Consider the following 15,476-nt stretch of genomic DNA (forward strand, 5'->3'; position numbering starts at 1 on the left):
ACACAAAAAGGGTCCAAGAATAAATAGATCCATTATCTCGACCACGACACATGACGGTCTGTTCAATCTCGCTGAAGAGTATACTTGGAAAAGAAATAATCTAAATATATTTCCGTCGACCTCTCCTGCCCTTCTGGCCTCACACGAACCTCTGGGTATCAGTGTCCAGATTACTAGTTGGCTTCAGTATAATCATGAAGTTGTCTCTGTGTGCCCCGCGGCGATCCCGAGAACTGATCACAGGAGCTGTTTCGGGAATTTCCTATTTGTGCCTGTGTGTGTGTGTGTGTGTGTGTGTGTGTGTGTGTGTGTGTGTGTGTGTGTGTGTGTGTGTGTGTGTGTGTGTGTGTGTGTGTGTGTGTGTGTGTGTGTGTGTGTGTGTGTGTGTGTGTGTGTGTGTGTGTGTGTGTGTGTGTGTGGCAGGGTCGAAACAAAACATAGGTCTGATATAGAGAAAAAAATAAATTATATGTATGTATTTCCCAGTTATTACATATTTATAATTGCTTTCTTTTTCCCTGTATTATTTGAACGAAAGGAAGCTCGACCCCTGATATGGCCTCATTTCTCAACAAGCTGCTCGGTGACTCAAGGGAAAAGTCTTTCTTACAACCACACGTTTCTCTGTATCACTCTTGATTTCTTTAACAAGAGTGGGTGACCTTGAGCATGGTTCTCGCCTCCAACGCCGAGCTGCCGACAGCCATCACTCAGACGGGGGCGTTGGTTACTCTTCCTGACGCTCTCTGACAGGCACGGGGCCGACGTGTCAAACATTCTCTCATTAAAGACGTGCGGGGCTTTTCATGAGTCACTCCCATGGATGGATAATCTGCAGTAAATATTGCGATAATGTGTCACCGCAAAATGTTTATAATAATTAACTGTTTTTCTATGGGATCACCTACAAAGAGAGGAAGGGAATGTACACGATAGAATCACGATTCCTGATATCACGCATTTAAGTTTTGCGGGGGAAAACAGATTTCTCTCTCTCTCTCTCTCTCTCTCTCTCTCTCTCTCTCTCTCTCTCTCTCTCTCTCTCTCTCTCTCTCTCTCTCTCTCTCTCTCTCTCTCTCTCAATAAAGCGACTTATTACGCTTTCCTAATGAAAAAAAAAAAATCGACAATAAATAATACAATTGTAATTATCACACTATAACTAAGCTTTCTTGACAATTAAAATATTAAGGTTATAAGGTTGTATTAATTTTGCCAAATAACAGCTATCACTGAGTGGCTTCAGCGAACATAATTGAACATTAGCCACAAAATACCAACTTAAACCCTTAATTTTTCATATTGCGGCCACAACTTTCACCCCACCCCACAGAAGCCAGGCTCCCCCGTTAAGAAAACATACAATCAACAAGGAAGAAAAAAATTCTCTCGGTTGAAAGGATATGAAGCGTTCCACCTGAATACACTCCCAGCCAGTCAACCTCCCAACCAATGAACCACGAATGACGCCACGAGAGCCAGATAACCTTCTCGTCTTGCCTGCCTCAGTGTCCTTTATGAGAGCAAGCTAGACTTTCTCACTTCCCCTTTTGCCAGTGTGACTTGCGGTAACTGACACCCAGATTAGTGGAAGTCGTCACACTAACGTCGCAATAATTGAGCCACTTGACAGCAGGAGGACGAATACCCAGGCTTCTGTGTTACGCTCTGCAACACTGAATAGTTCCATGGCCGGACAATATGTTGGGGTACGGGGCAATACTGCCAAGGTATCATTACTATAGCCAAGTGGTGAATTGGACGCGACACGTAACAAATTAGCTATGTGGGTTCGCCGTGTCAGCCACCGCCATGTCACTGCAGTTCTCTGTGCCATTTTCAGTCTATAATCGATAAGAATCAGGGAGCGAACGTGTCCGAACCGCAGCATTGGTAATCGATTTTCTAATATGCGTGCGTTCGATGTTCCAGATCGATAATATTGGTTACATCGCAGTGGAGTGTATCCGTAGTGAGCTGCCACTGCTGCCGCACACCTGTCATGTCTCAACGGGGCACCACACTCTGGCTTTTAGAGGTGCTGCTTCATTTAATATGGAAATTACGTACTGCATTATGCATGATGTATGAATATACATTTAAGCAAAGACGAGACATCTAACCTCGTTCGCGATCAGAGGCTTTCGTTAACAGTCTGAGGTGTAATGTGGTCTGAGTTTGATTAAAACATGCGTGATCAAGGAATACAAGTTCTTGCCTTCTTCCCTCATCCCTTGATTGTTCCTGTGACAAGGTTAGTCATTAATTTTTGTCTACGTAGCCTGTTGCCAGGAAGTCTGAGTCACGCTGGTTCACGCTGCCCCGCCAGACAGCAGACGCGATAATTTATTGATTTCCAACAAAACATCCTCATAGTAGATGCACACAACGCATAAAACAGTCCGCCAGAACCATTACAACGAGTGAGTGCTTTAGTCAAATACCCCGAAGTTGTGGATCTAGCGGAGTGGCAATAGCGAGTTTCCCGTTTTTTACCTTCCACCGCCCCAGAGAGCATGGGAAAGCTAGGATTTCTGGGGGGCCAGCGGGAGGGGGCTGGGGAGATGGTCGGTAGTGTGGGAGGACCGACGAGAGTGAGAGGAGGGAGCGGAGGTGGGGGAGGAGCGCAGAAAGAGAGCAAGAGAGAGCGGGCGTACGAGTGAGTGGGAGAGCAAGAGGAGGAGGAGGAAGCTGGCGGGGGCGGAGTCTCCCGTATTGATTACCTTATTGAAATTCGGGCCATGCTTGAGACGTGAGCCCCCAGGCCCCAGGCAGTCAACCCACAGTTCCCTGCCTACGATGTGCCTTCAGCTCACGTCCGTTGGGACCCCCAGCCCACACACTAGGCCTCGAAACCCCCGTCGTGAGCTGAAGCTGGAGTTTCCAGCTAGAGCAGCGAGGATGAAGAAACGGAGACTCAAGTGAGAAGAATATGAGATAAACGGAAGACCTTAAGCCAGACGAAACTACGGCAGGATTGTTTATGAGGGGAATATATCACCAAGTGATGAATTGTCAGTATAACACGGAGAACAATGGTCTTGTAGACTGAAATTTTATATTATTTTAGTTTTGTTTGCTGAACTGAAATAGCATTTTCACTTGTGGGTCTCTGCCTCTCTCTTTCTCAGATGCGTTTTCCCTCTTCTTTGAACTGGGTGGCGCGCAGTAGATGCCGAGAAGAGGAGAGCTTGGGGTGGAGGGGTGAGGCCCCTTCCAGGCCAAGCTGGGGCGGCACAACACGATGAATGGCCCTTGCCCACCCCCCACTACTCTCTCTCTCTCTCTCTCCTCTCTCTCTCTCTCTCTCTCTCTCTCTCTCTCTCTCTCTCTCTCTCTCTCTGGCCAAGCAACAACAATGGCATGGCGTCCTTATGAGCTATCCGCCCCTACGCCAGGAGCTACGCTGCTCCAGCCTCCTTGTTCCTTGCCTCTCTGCCAGCAAAGAACTAAAGGAGACAAGGAACATTTTGATGCACAAAGACTATGCTAAGTAAGAGTTTAATGAAACAGTTGTGTGGTTTCTATCATATACTCCAGTATATGTCACAGGGCTCTCTTCTCTGATGACAGAACCAAACCCTTTAAGAATTATGTCAGTAGTGGAATACACACGGAATCATTCATATACGTAAACGTTGTCCCCTTAAAAGTCTTTATAATTTTCTCTAAATATGTTGCTCACCTAACGAGAATTTTAACTGTGTTGTTAATATTTGTATTTTATCGACCTGCAATAACATTAGTCATGCGTACAACAACAAGAAGAAACACTCTGAGTACTCACCTTAATCCTAGCTTATAGATGAAAGTTGTGTCGTTAGTTTTGCGCGGGGTTCGCAGGGTTCTGGTCCGCCCCGGGCCCCCCTCCCGCCCCCTGGTTGGGGGTCAAGCCCTGGGGGTTGTTGGACGCATTTTGCTGCGCCGCCAACTTCGCATTTTGTGCCTGCTTCTCTTGCTCATTGAGCTCCTTAATCGCCTGGATCTCCTTCTTCAGCTTCATCCTCCGGTTCTGGAACCAGATCTTGATCTGTCGCTCGGTGAGACACAGAGCGTGCGCCATTTCTATTCTTCTCGCCGTGTTAGGTAGTGGTTTGTGTGGAACTCCTTCTCCAGCTCCAGCGTCTGGTATCGCGTGTAGGTCTGTCTGCCGCGGCGCCGCAGACCATTGGCCCCTGCAGGGAGAGGAGAGAAGAATTAGTGATGTTTGTCATGGAGAAGACACCAGGATAAGGCAAAGAAACGACATGCGTATGGATGTTCATGTGCGCGTACACACACACACACACACACACACACACACACACACACACACACACACACACACACACACACACACACACATATATATATATATATATATATATATATATATATATATATATATATATATATATATATATATATATATATATATATATATATATATATATATATATATATATATATATATGATGCCTTAGATAAGGCAATCGGAAGTACCATAAGATAAAGTACCATAAGATAAGTGTGTTTTTGAGCAGTTGAAGCTCCCACTTTCCCTGTATTTCTCAGTACCTGGCAAAAGACCTGCCTCAACACAGCCGCGGGTGGCACCACACTAGCTGGTCCACTCATCTTGTTTGCAAGTCAATAATTTACCAATGAAGAAAGTTTACATCTTTACTGCCATGAAGGCAACCCAATTATAAGGAGTTGAGCGCAAAATGGAGCAACAGGATCCCTTAATGACGACACTGAGCTACGCAGCTGCTGCACGCGAAAGAGAGAGAGAGAAGAAGGGGAGAAAAAAGATATAAAGAAGGAAAGGGAGGACATACCTACCTATGCCCCAAAGTTACAAGGGCGTTTCGTGACTCGTATCATTACTCAGGCCTCGACCCTCGACCGGCATTACCTCTGGCTTCAATTAGAGCTTCAGATGAGGCGAAAACTGCCCCCTCTCAGGTTGTGTTAAAATTAATGATGGCAATTGGCTGTTCCAAAGCCTGCACTCAGCGTGCTTGGAAAAAAATTATGGTGATGCAAATATTTTTTTCTCATTATTTGTGCATTTATGTTTTCCTTTATGTAATATGTTAGATCTGTGCTGTTATTTATTGTGTGCTTGTGGCGAGTGAGGTAATAGTGGGAAAAAAAATTCTTCTCATCCTAATACAGTGTGTGTGTGTGTGTGTGTGTGTGTGTGTGTGTGTGTGTGTGTGTGTGTGTGTGTGTGTGTGTGTGTGTGTGTGTGTGTGTGTGTGTGTGTGAGAGAGAGAGAGAGAGAGAGAGAGAGAGAGAGAGAGAGAGAGAGAGAGAGAGAGAGAGAGAGAGAGAGAGAGAGAGAGAGAGAGAGAGAGAGAGAGAGAGAGAGAGAGAGAAAAGGCAAAGTAAATCATCAAAACATGGCAGGTATCATCTTCCCATCTCTCCATCGCTGTCTTGCAAGTCGCCAGTCACGCTAAAACATAAAACTCCATAATTCCTTCACGCTAAAAAGCTTCTTCGAACACATCCTCAACTCGGTGGTACTACTGCACAACTTCGTGACAGCTCCAGTTAATTCAATGAACTTTCGATTAGTGAGGAAGAGAGCTTGGCAGAAGGTGAGGAGAAGGGCGTAAAATAGAAGATATATTCAACAGAAGCACCGACAGCCACTAGGTGAGGAAAGATTTATACAGTATGAATGGTAAAAGTAAGTCGAAACTCGTAAAGTTAGAAGTATAATTTATAGAATTGACAGTAACGTTACGCTAACCCTTAATGAAATGTTCTTTTGCAATTAGCATCTGCAGAAAAGAACACCATTTAAGGAAAGGTAAAATAACTCAAGGTTCATAACAAAATAAAAAGTAAAGCATTAAACATTCACAGAAACAGTATGCCTCTATTTTACTCAATGTTATTGTCGCAATTTACATACGCAGGAACCTCGACTGCTCGACACTTTCATCAGCACAAACTTATTTTTTTTCCTCCCCTTGACGCTCCTCTCCTAGCACTCCCTTTCACCACTTCCTAGAGGAGACACGCCACAAAGCCCCATCCATCACACACAATGGAATATAAACGCCAAGGCATGGACGCCACACTCTTATCATCAGAAGCACGTAGGGGCGAAACAATGCACAGGATCCATTTCTTCATCCTTTTCCTGAAGACGACAATATAGATTTTTTTCTGCCTTTCCAGCTCCAAGTAAACATCCGGGAGATAAAAGAAAAAATATGACCTAACAGGACTTGTGTTGCACAGGTTTCGAAACGAGTTAAGTGGACCACATGCAAGTGAATGAGAGGGTGTGTCTTGTTTGGCCAAGGTGTTCATGGAATCACAAGGCCAACTCTATTCCCCCCTCCCACCCCTCTCTCTCTCTCTCTCTCTCTCTCTCTCTCTCTCTCTCTCTCTCTCTCTCTCTCTCTCTCTCTCTTGATTTTTTGTGCAACTATTTTTTTTTTTTTATATGTTTCCTTTCCGAGAATGATACATCTTTGTTCGTCTTTGTGAAACATTCATTTACTTATGTTCCTAAAATGATGAATCTTTGTTTCAGGGAATACACTGAATATTCTTTTTATCTTGCTATATTCTAGGGAGTCCTTGGGTATGCAATTACAATGATTTATGTAAGTCAGAAAATCAAGCATTACTTATCTCCAAACTAATAATCAAATGTCGTAGTTCAGCCTAATAAGAAACTACGTCACGACTTTTCAGTAATTACACTTTTTTTTTATCACCATCGCCAGAAGTGAAATGTTGTGGAAGAAATAAAGTCCACCTAAGTTTTGACAGTCCTTTTGGAAGTAAAAGAAAAACCAACACTGGAGGACACAAGTCACCAGCCAACCCACACACGCTGCTCGTTCCTCAGATGTCGACGCCAGAACCTCCTATTTTTTTCTACCCATTAATATATTTTTTCCTCTTCAGGAAAGGCTTGGCCGACACAAGACCGGAGGGGCACTAGGCCAACTTCTGACGAGGAGGAAGATGAAGATGGAGAGAAGAAAGGAAAGAGGAAGAGAAGACCTTCACGTAACCCTAGTTCAGTGTGGGAGGAAATCAACTCCCCATTCCTCCCTCATCAGAACACCCACTTCGCTTTCCTCCTTCCTCCTCTGCAGCAGCGTTTTGCCTCCACGACTCAATATTACGTCAAGATAAGCCTACCGTAAGTCCTTCTCAATTTTCTGATAAGACGTGTAGCTGCTCCTGTGGTGATCAGAACCTCGCTTCCTCTACATAAATTTGTCACAATTCTGAAACATATCGATAATCATTCGGCCTTTATATTCCACTCATGAGGATCGACTTGCCCTCAAACGAAATACATTTATCAACAACTATTCGTTTTCCTTTGTGGAGACTATTTCTATTCATTCGTTATATCGTGTGTGTGTGTGTGTGTGTGTGTGTGTGTGTGTGTGTGTGTGTGTGTGTGTGTGTGTGTGTGTGTATATATATATATATATATATATATATATATATATATATATATATATATATATATATATATATATATATATATATATATATATATATATATATATATATATATATATATATATATATATATATATATATATTTATATTGAGACTGATGGCAGGTTCTTATAAATTATTTTTCAGTAAGTAAAAAAAAAAATAAATAAATAAATAAAATAAAATAAAATAAAAAGGGAAATGTATGCATGGCATCAACACTATGGACACATACAAAACACTGAAACACTGAGTAAATACAAACTACGTCAAGAAGAACTATCCCCAACAACAACCAAAATCAAGAAAACTACATTTCAAGATTAAATTTATAAGGAAAATTAATCAAACGCGAGTTCAATAAAGTTCATATAGCAGCAAGTAACCTTGAAAATAAGAACAATACCCGGCGTGGAAGTACAAGTAAACAAGGCAAGAAGTTGCGAGGAAGAGCGTAGTAAACAAATGCTGAGCCAACGGGGACACTCTAGTCGTACGTACTGGACTTCCTCGGCGGCCTCATTCCTCACTACCCTCCAGAAATTTACTACTCTACAGCAAGTGGCATGAGAAATCCATCTGTCTGAGTTGATCATGCAAGATTTAAGGTTCTCATAAGAATGTTTCACCTCGGCCCTTTCGGAACTTCTCCTTACCGTGAACCAGAAAATTAAAAGTTCTTTTATGTACATTTACGGGACGCTACAGTATGGAGAGTGGCAAAGACAGCACTGGCGTAAATTTGCATACTATCCTATATCTAATTTTGTGTTTGAGAGCATAACAAGAACTGAATAAAAGAATAATCACAATCTCTCTCTCTCTCTCTCTCTCTCTCTCTCTCTCTCTCTCTCTCTCTCTCTCTCTCTCTCTCATACTACGCAGCCTATCAATTCATCTAGTAATAATTAAGTTTTGCTGTGAGATACATATTATAGAAGAATAATCATCCGCCCATAACCTATAAATTTTCTTTGTCCTCTTCTTCTTCTACCGTTATTCTTTTTATCTATTTATTTTTTTTTGTTTCAGTTGTTCAGTGATTTTGAACAAATCTCTTTATAATAATATATTGTGAAGTGATATGCTCAATTACATGCTATTTATCAAATACTTAGTTATAAAATCAATCCTTTAAGTGAAATACGCATACGCCTCTAAACACAGGCACTGGCGCGCACACGCACACCCACAAACACGCACACATTCACACAGACACACTCACCTATCGATGTCATTAACAATTCAGGTGATTCCCGATTCAAGGCGTTCCTAAGTTCGATAGGAATACAATGAAATTACACCTGCCTGTGCTCCACTTGCGGCCAATAAGTGTACTTGCACCTGAGAACTCCAGAATGTCTAATGGAGTTACCTACCACCCCGCCCCCTTACTCTCACCTGCCTCGGGTACGTGATATCGACGGAAGTGTGACGTAGGTTGGCTAACGGAAAGGTAGGAGTGGCAGGCTACTCAAAACAGAGGACGTGGTTATATGGATCAGGGTATTGCAGCACTGTCATTGCTATTGCAGTAAGACAACAAATAACGCCAAAAATCCCACATGAAAAGTGTAAACATCTTTCTTAGAAATTAATAGCTATATGAAATCTATCATGTATATTTTGTCTATATATTTAATTACTTATTAATTTTCCTGAATGTTAGAGTAAGCGTGTTTATCATCTAATTTATAAGAATTTTTGGTAATTATAACCATCTATTTTGGTAACCCTCCTAAAACCTTTGATCTTCTCGCCAACTCATTCACTTCCTCTGATCTACGGAGTAGTATATATTTTTTTTTTATTACGTATTTATGATCCTGAATCGACTTAAACAGACATATACTTTCAACTATATTTGGATGAGGAAGACAAGCTGTAGAGAGTGGCACAGAGAGCACCGATGGGGCTGAAGGAGAGTCAGGAATATCGGACAAAGTTGATGATGGAGAGAAGGCATGAAATATATACATATATATATATATATATATATATATATATATATATATATATATATATATATATATATATATATATATATATATATATATATATATATATATATATATATATATATATATACTCGTATATATATATATATATATATATATATATATATATATATATATATATATATATATATATATATATATATATATATATATATATATATATATATACATATATATATATACATATATATATATATAAATATATATATATATATATATATATATATATATATATATATATATATATATATATATATATATATATATATATATATATATATATATATATATATATATATATATATATATATATATATATAAAATGTGGTTTGGAGCCGTGACTTGGAGGTGAGTGGAACCGTGGATGTGAAAGTGAATATTTATCCCTCATCACTCAGGCGAATTATTTTTACATTACCGATCATGGTGTGTGTGTGTGTGTGTGTGTTTGTGTGTGTGTGTGTGTGTGTGTGTGTGTGTGTGTGTGTGTGTGTGTGTGTGTGTGTGTGTGCGCACGCGCGTGTGTGCGGGTGGGGGGGTGTGGGTGGGTGTGCTGGGGCTGTGGTTGTTTTGTCTATTGTATCTAGTATTCACGAAATTAATTATATGTAAAGATATTCGAAGAAAAAGATAGAAGGAAAAAATTATCTGGATCGCTTAGCCACAGCTGCGATTTTCACTTTCTTAAAGGACCGAGAAATAATCCCCCAAATCTCCCAGAGCGGAGTATCAAATAACTTCAGTATTACTTCTTCCTAAAATAAACACACCTAAATGTAGTAATATACTAACATCACTGATTAAGTAAGCAAGCGAGGTCTCTCATATATGAATATATATCTATGCAATCATAAAATATCTCTTTAATTGATCATATTTATTCGCTTTTCAGCAGCGAATAAATAATGAAGAGATTTATTACGGTGGTGCTGCAATAAACGACATATTTATCTTGATCTGATATTCAGGCTGCGGATATAGATCAGAGGTGTGTCAGGGCGGAAGGCAGTATAGGATGATTCTCCCGCCACCACCCACCTCCCGCTGCAGCCACAGCCACACTCCACCGCTACCACTGCTGCTCTGCCCCAAACACCTACCACATCAAACACTAAATAAATAAATAAATAAATGTATAAATAAATAAATATATAAATTTATAAGAAAATATGTCCTATGCACCTTCTGCACATTTCCTTCAGCATGGTCGCCACCCATAGTGACAGAACCATCAAGTATGTATTTGCTATGAAAGAAAGACACGCAGCTGCCGGTCGCTCACTACAGCGTAATGGAAGTCAATGGTTTCCAGACACCAAATTATAGCCGTCGCCTGAGTTATAATGCCCCAGGCTTGACCAAGAGATTGATCATTCAGGACATCTTGATGTTAACATTCATATTGAAAGAAATAATTTTATAATGAGGAATCACTAGAGTGGGCACTTCGCTTTCCGGCGATTTAAATATTTCATCAGTGTTTTCTAACTCAAATTAACAATGAATGTGAATCTGAATGCTTTTCCTTTTTTTTTTTTTTTCAGTGATATAAAATGTATCTGAACGTCAGAGTTGTTCGGCATTAAATATTTCTCTCAATGAATTTTACAAGACTGACTGTGGCACTTACCAGCACTAAAACCACACACACACCGACAAATACAACAACCAAGCGACCATACCCGTGGTAGTAGGCGAGGCGGTCATGCCGAAGCTTCCGCGGGCGGCGCCAAAATCTGCGGCAGAACACGCTGAGAGCCTCCCTCCGCGGCGAGCACTGAGCGAAGCCCTCTGTCAATCTCTGGCCCATAACAGACTCACCAATACACTCGGAATCGCGTGAAAATGCCGGTGACGTTCCCTTCCATCCCACCCAGAACACGGCACCCGTGAGGAGCTATGGAGAAACTACGCGAAAGAGGAGCTGTGGTGCGGGCGGAGGCGGGGCGGCGATGGGCAGCCGCCGCGGCCTGGTCCTCCCCTGCACACTGCCACCCATTTTGTCTGGCTCCGCTGCTGGCTGGCTCGGACCGGGAGAGAGGGGGCGTCGCGCCTCCTTCCACCCTCCATCCTTCTCTCTTTCTCTCTCGCTCTTACTGGTAGCGCCTCCTACTCTCTCTCTCCACTCTCTCTCTTCTCTCTCTCTCTCTCTCTCTCTCTCTCTCTCTCTCTCTCTCTCTCTCTCTCTCTCTCTCTCTCTCTCTCTCTCTCTTCCTGGGTGAGCGAGAAACAGGACAAGCAACTCAGAAAGCAGTGAGCGAAAAGGGAGGGAAAAATAAGACGAATTGCTGTAATTCTTTCTCGTCATACTTTCTTTTTGCTTTTGCAGAATGAAAATTAGACCGAGTGCGTCTCCCCACGAGAGCAATTCTGACTTGTTTAATCAATTAGAACACAGTGGCGGTGCCGGGCCGGTGGCGCTAATTGGATGGCTCATACACGACACAAACACGCGAGTAAATCTCACCCGTTTCATCCCACCGACTTTGAAATTTGTTAAATCTACAGGAAAAATTTAACTACAAAATTTAATAACGATATACAGTATGAGCACATCAAGGCTATGACTTAAATATAGGATATCACCTTTTTATGAGCAACTAGTAAATGCCTCGGGAAAAAATACATTCCTGACTGTCAAATGAATTTTTCAAACTCTTCATAATTCTTTTACGTTCCCTTTCCTATTAGAAATAAATATCCTGCCATAAGGTCGCTGCTGACCTGACATTTTATTATTTTTTTTCTCTCTCAAAGGTCAGATCAGTAAAATATATATCTGAAAATAAGGATATTGATTTAGCAAGGATGATGAAAAAAAAAATATATAGGGCATAGTTTCTTTATGTTCCCCATACTCATAAAAAGTGAAGAGGAGGGGAAATTAGACGGAAAAAATAACAAAACGTTAAACAAAAGAAAAATAAATAAATAAATAAATAAATAAATCAGAAAAAAAAACCCTAAAGGGACATAAATAAACAGTTATCCCATACTGAGGCCGCCTGTTGCATGGAAGGAGGAAGAATAAAGTAAGCAGGCGTAAATACAGAAAATTTACGCATAATGAGGATACGTCTCAATTTTCCTCACTAGGGCGGCGCTGAAGTAGAGTATCTTTACCTCCCCAGAATGTGGTAACAGAGGGGCGGCGGCACTACCTCGCGCCTCCCTAAGGTCTTGACGCCACGAGAAACTTTTTAGACTACTTATCGTTAACTAACTTTCGCAAACTTTCCCGCATTAATCATGTTTTATCATCACCGGAAAAAATATAACCCATTAAGCAGCCTCAAAGAATTAAAGGATTGCTCCATAATTCCGGGCATGGATCATGTGGCTAATAATTCCGGGTTGCATTATGTGTTTTTAAAATGTGGAACTTTATCCGGAGATAATGGAAAGGGAGGAAAATACTTCAGGAGGCATTTCAGGGGCACTATTTTCCCGGGAACCGTCTTTACTACGAGTGGTAAAATGAAGAGTCCAGTGACTTTTATGTGTCATTAAATACAAGATCCCGATCGGCTATTCTTGGGGATAAATGACACCTGACTGTAACCTGTAATAACTACTTCTCTCCCACCTACTCCGCCCGCGGCTCTCACTCAGGATTCGTCGAGGGTCGCACCGCTGAAGGGCAAGCCGCTGCACTCCACCCTTCAATAAAACGCTACCCTACTTTACCTGACGAACGAGGTAAGCATAATAAAAGCATAATAACAATGCCTCGGTAAGAGAATTGAAGAAAAATACCGACTTGCGCTAGGGGGAGAATAATCCTGCAAACTATTAACTCATGCTCAAACTTCACTCAGGGTAATTTTCCACTGAGTGACCTTCAGCCGTGCACACCTGACTATCTTCCTCCCGTGAATGTAAACAACCTGTCCAGCGGCACGCAAATCCCTCCATTAACCTGCGTCCTATTAGAGGATACGACTTGCTAAGCGTCGGGGCGTTCAAGAGGCCTTCCTGCCGCCTGCCGCTCTTGTCGGTCTCTAATTCACCCGCGCCGCCCTGACTCACGGCCGCGGCGCACGATTCCTCAATTACCTGACGATCCCGACTCTCACCTCGAATACAGAGCAAAAAATATTCCCTTACACACCACTTGATAAGGAAGGGTTGCTGCATCATGAGGTTATTTCTTTGTATTGAAATTTGTACACACTCACGAATAATGTTTATTTTTTCAGGTGCCGTGACCTTGCGATCTGGGCGTCTGTCAGGGAGTTTTCATAACCCACTCCCCCTTGGTTATCAGGCGTTTGAGCCCCAGCAGTAAATAGCTCTGGCAACCTGATCCGAGAGTCAAGCATCCGTGTGTTTACTCTGTGAAAGAAGCGATGATCCTGGTACGTGGGGTGAGAATGCTTTGTTTACCGACGACGCGGTGGTGGTGTGACGGCACAGGCTCGGCCACCGCCACTCCGTCCTCCGCCCCGCCGCCACCGCCACCACCACCACCACCACCACCACCACGACCCCTTCCATTGCCACCTCTCCCACCACCACCATCACCACCACCGCCACCGCTCTCTTCTTGCCTCTCCGAACGTCCAGGGTGAATTTAGCACACTATCCCCTACGTATGTCAAGGTGTAGTTAGGAATAATGAACTTAAGTGTTTATAAACAGGCAAGGTTTCGTATTCTTGTGCTAACAAAGAAACTTATCACGGAAAGAAGTGACTAAAACACTGAGTGAGGTTACATATATAAGGAAAAATTAAGCTTTCCTTATTACTATATGCACGCAGAGAGAGAGAGAGAGAGAGAGAGAGAGAGAGAGAGAGAGAGAGAGAGAGAGAGAGACGTCCAATGACAATCGCTTATCGTGCAATTTACGAAGCGCGTCGTGATGAATGGTGGTCAGCCGGTGCATGCGAGGCGCGGGTTCTGCAGTACGCCGGAAATGGGTCAGGAATACATCTGGTACCTTCACTCACTTCACTCATGCTCAATAAGTTTTTTTTTTCTCTCGCTCTCATTTCTTCTTCTCAATATTTTTTTTTTTAGTTCAATATGTGTCACGTACTCTTAGTTTCCTTTTTTTATGCATTTTTAAATTTATTTTTCTATGATTTCATTAAAGTTTAGCGAGATTTTGCTTTTCAAGAATTCATGCCAAGAGTTTATTATGAGAGAGAGAAATGAAAAAAAAAAAAAAAAGGAAAGTGAGGAGGTAGAGTGAGCAGTCAATTTTTGGCCCTTGCGTCCCTTCCCTACTTCCTCCTATTTTCTTCCTCCTGCTCCTCCTCCTCCCGCCGCTGCGCTTACCTGATATCACACTAAGGCGCTTCGGTCAGTATGTCTTCGTCAAGGGATTTGGCCCACGACTCTCGGGGACAAGTTTACCCCAAATTCCGGGACCAAACTTGCCGTATTACGAACACTAATGAGATTTGGAGCTAAGAAGTAACATGTCGGAGATGGAGGGAAGAGAGGGAGTAGGCTTGTATATCTACCACGCGAGGAACGTCCTGTCTTCTCTGCCTCCTGAACATTTCACGATTTTTATTCACGAAGGTGCGACGGTAAAAGCTGGACGCCTAAAATTACTGGTGTCATTGTGCTCTCTCACCAACATATTTTACGAGCTTTTATAAATACATAGCAGAGAAAAATATCTTTACGAAAAACATGTGATGTTTTCAGAGGGATGTGGTGTAAGCAGCCACATGGTTAACAAATGTGAGTAAACAAATATGTTTTTCCTGACTTGGATGACTGGTGAGAAGCATCTCAAGTGCTTGACTTGAGAAACTAATATTCAGGGTTCGCTTTAACTGCTTAGCATATTGCGCTTGTCACAACATCTATTTGTCTATCCTTCCTTAACGGCGCATTTGAAGGTGGAATGAGAAACAGTCAATGCAAGTACTGTCCTACATATAGCTATATCCAAACAAGAGGACAATCTTCTGTAACACGTGACTTACACACTTCACACGGGCACTACTTCACGTGTCATTCTTCTTTAGTA

General features: G+C 42.0%; 1 protein-coding gene across 1 annotated transcript in view; it reads right to left on the reverse strand.

Moving 5' to 3' along the window:
* Window positions 1-1,368: 1,368 nt before the first annotated feature.
* Window positions 1,369-15,476, reverse strand: part of LOC135107892 (homeotic protein ultrabithorax-like) — a 169,486-nt gene continuing 155,378 nt past the window's right edge. Inside the window, 2 exon segments of the mRNA XM_064018261.1 lie at window positions 1,369-4,077; window positions 4,080-4,175. Coding sequence (XP_063874331.1) covers window positions 3,821-4,077; window positions 4,080-4,175 — 353 coding nt within the window. The 3' untranslated portion in view covers window positions 1,369-3,820.

This window comes from Scylla paramamosain, chromosome 16, assembly GCF_035594125.1.
Source record: "Scylla paramamosain isolate STU-SP2022 chromosome 16, ASM3559412v1, whole genome shotgun sequence".
Lineage (NCBI taxonomy): Eukaryota > Metazoa > Arthropoda > Malacostraca > Decapoda > Portunidae > Scylla > Scylla paramamosain.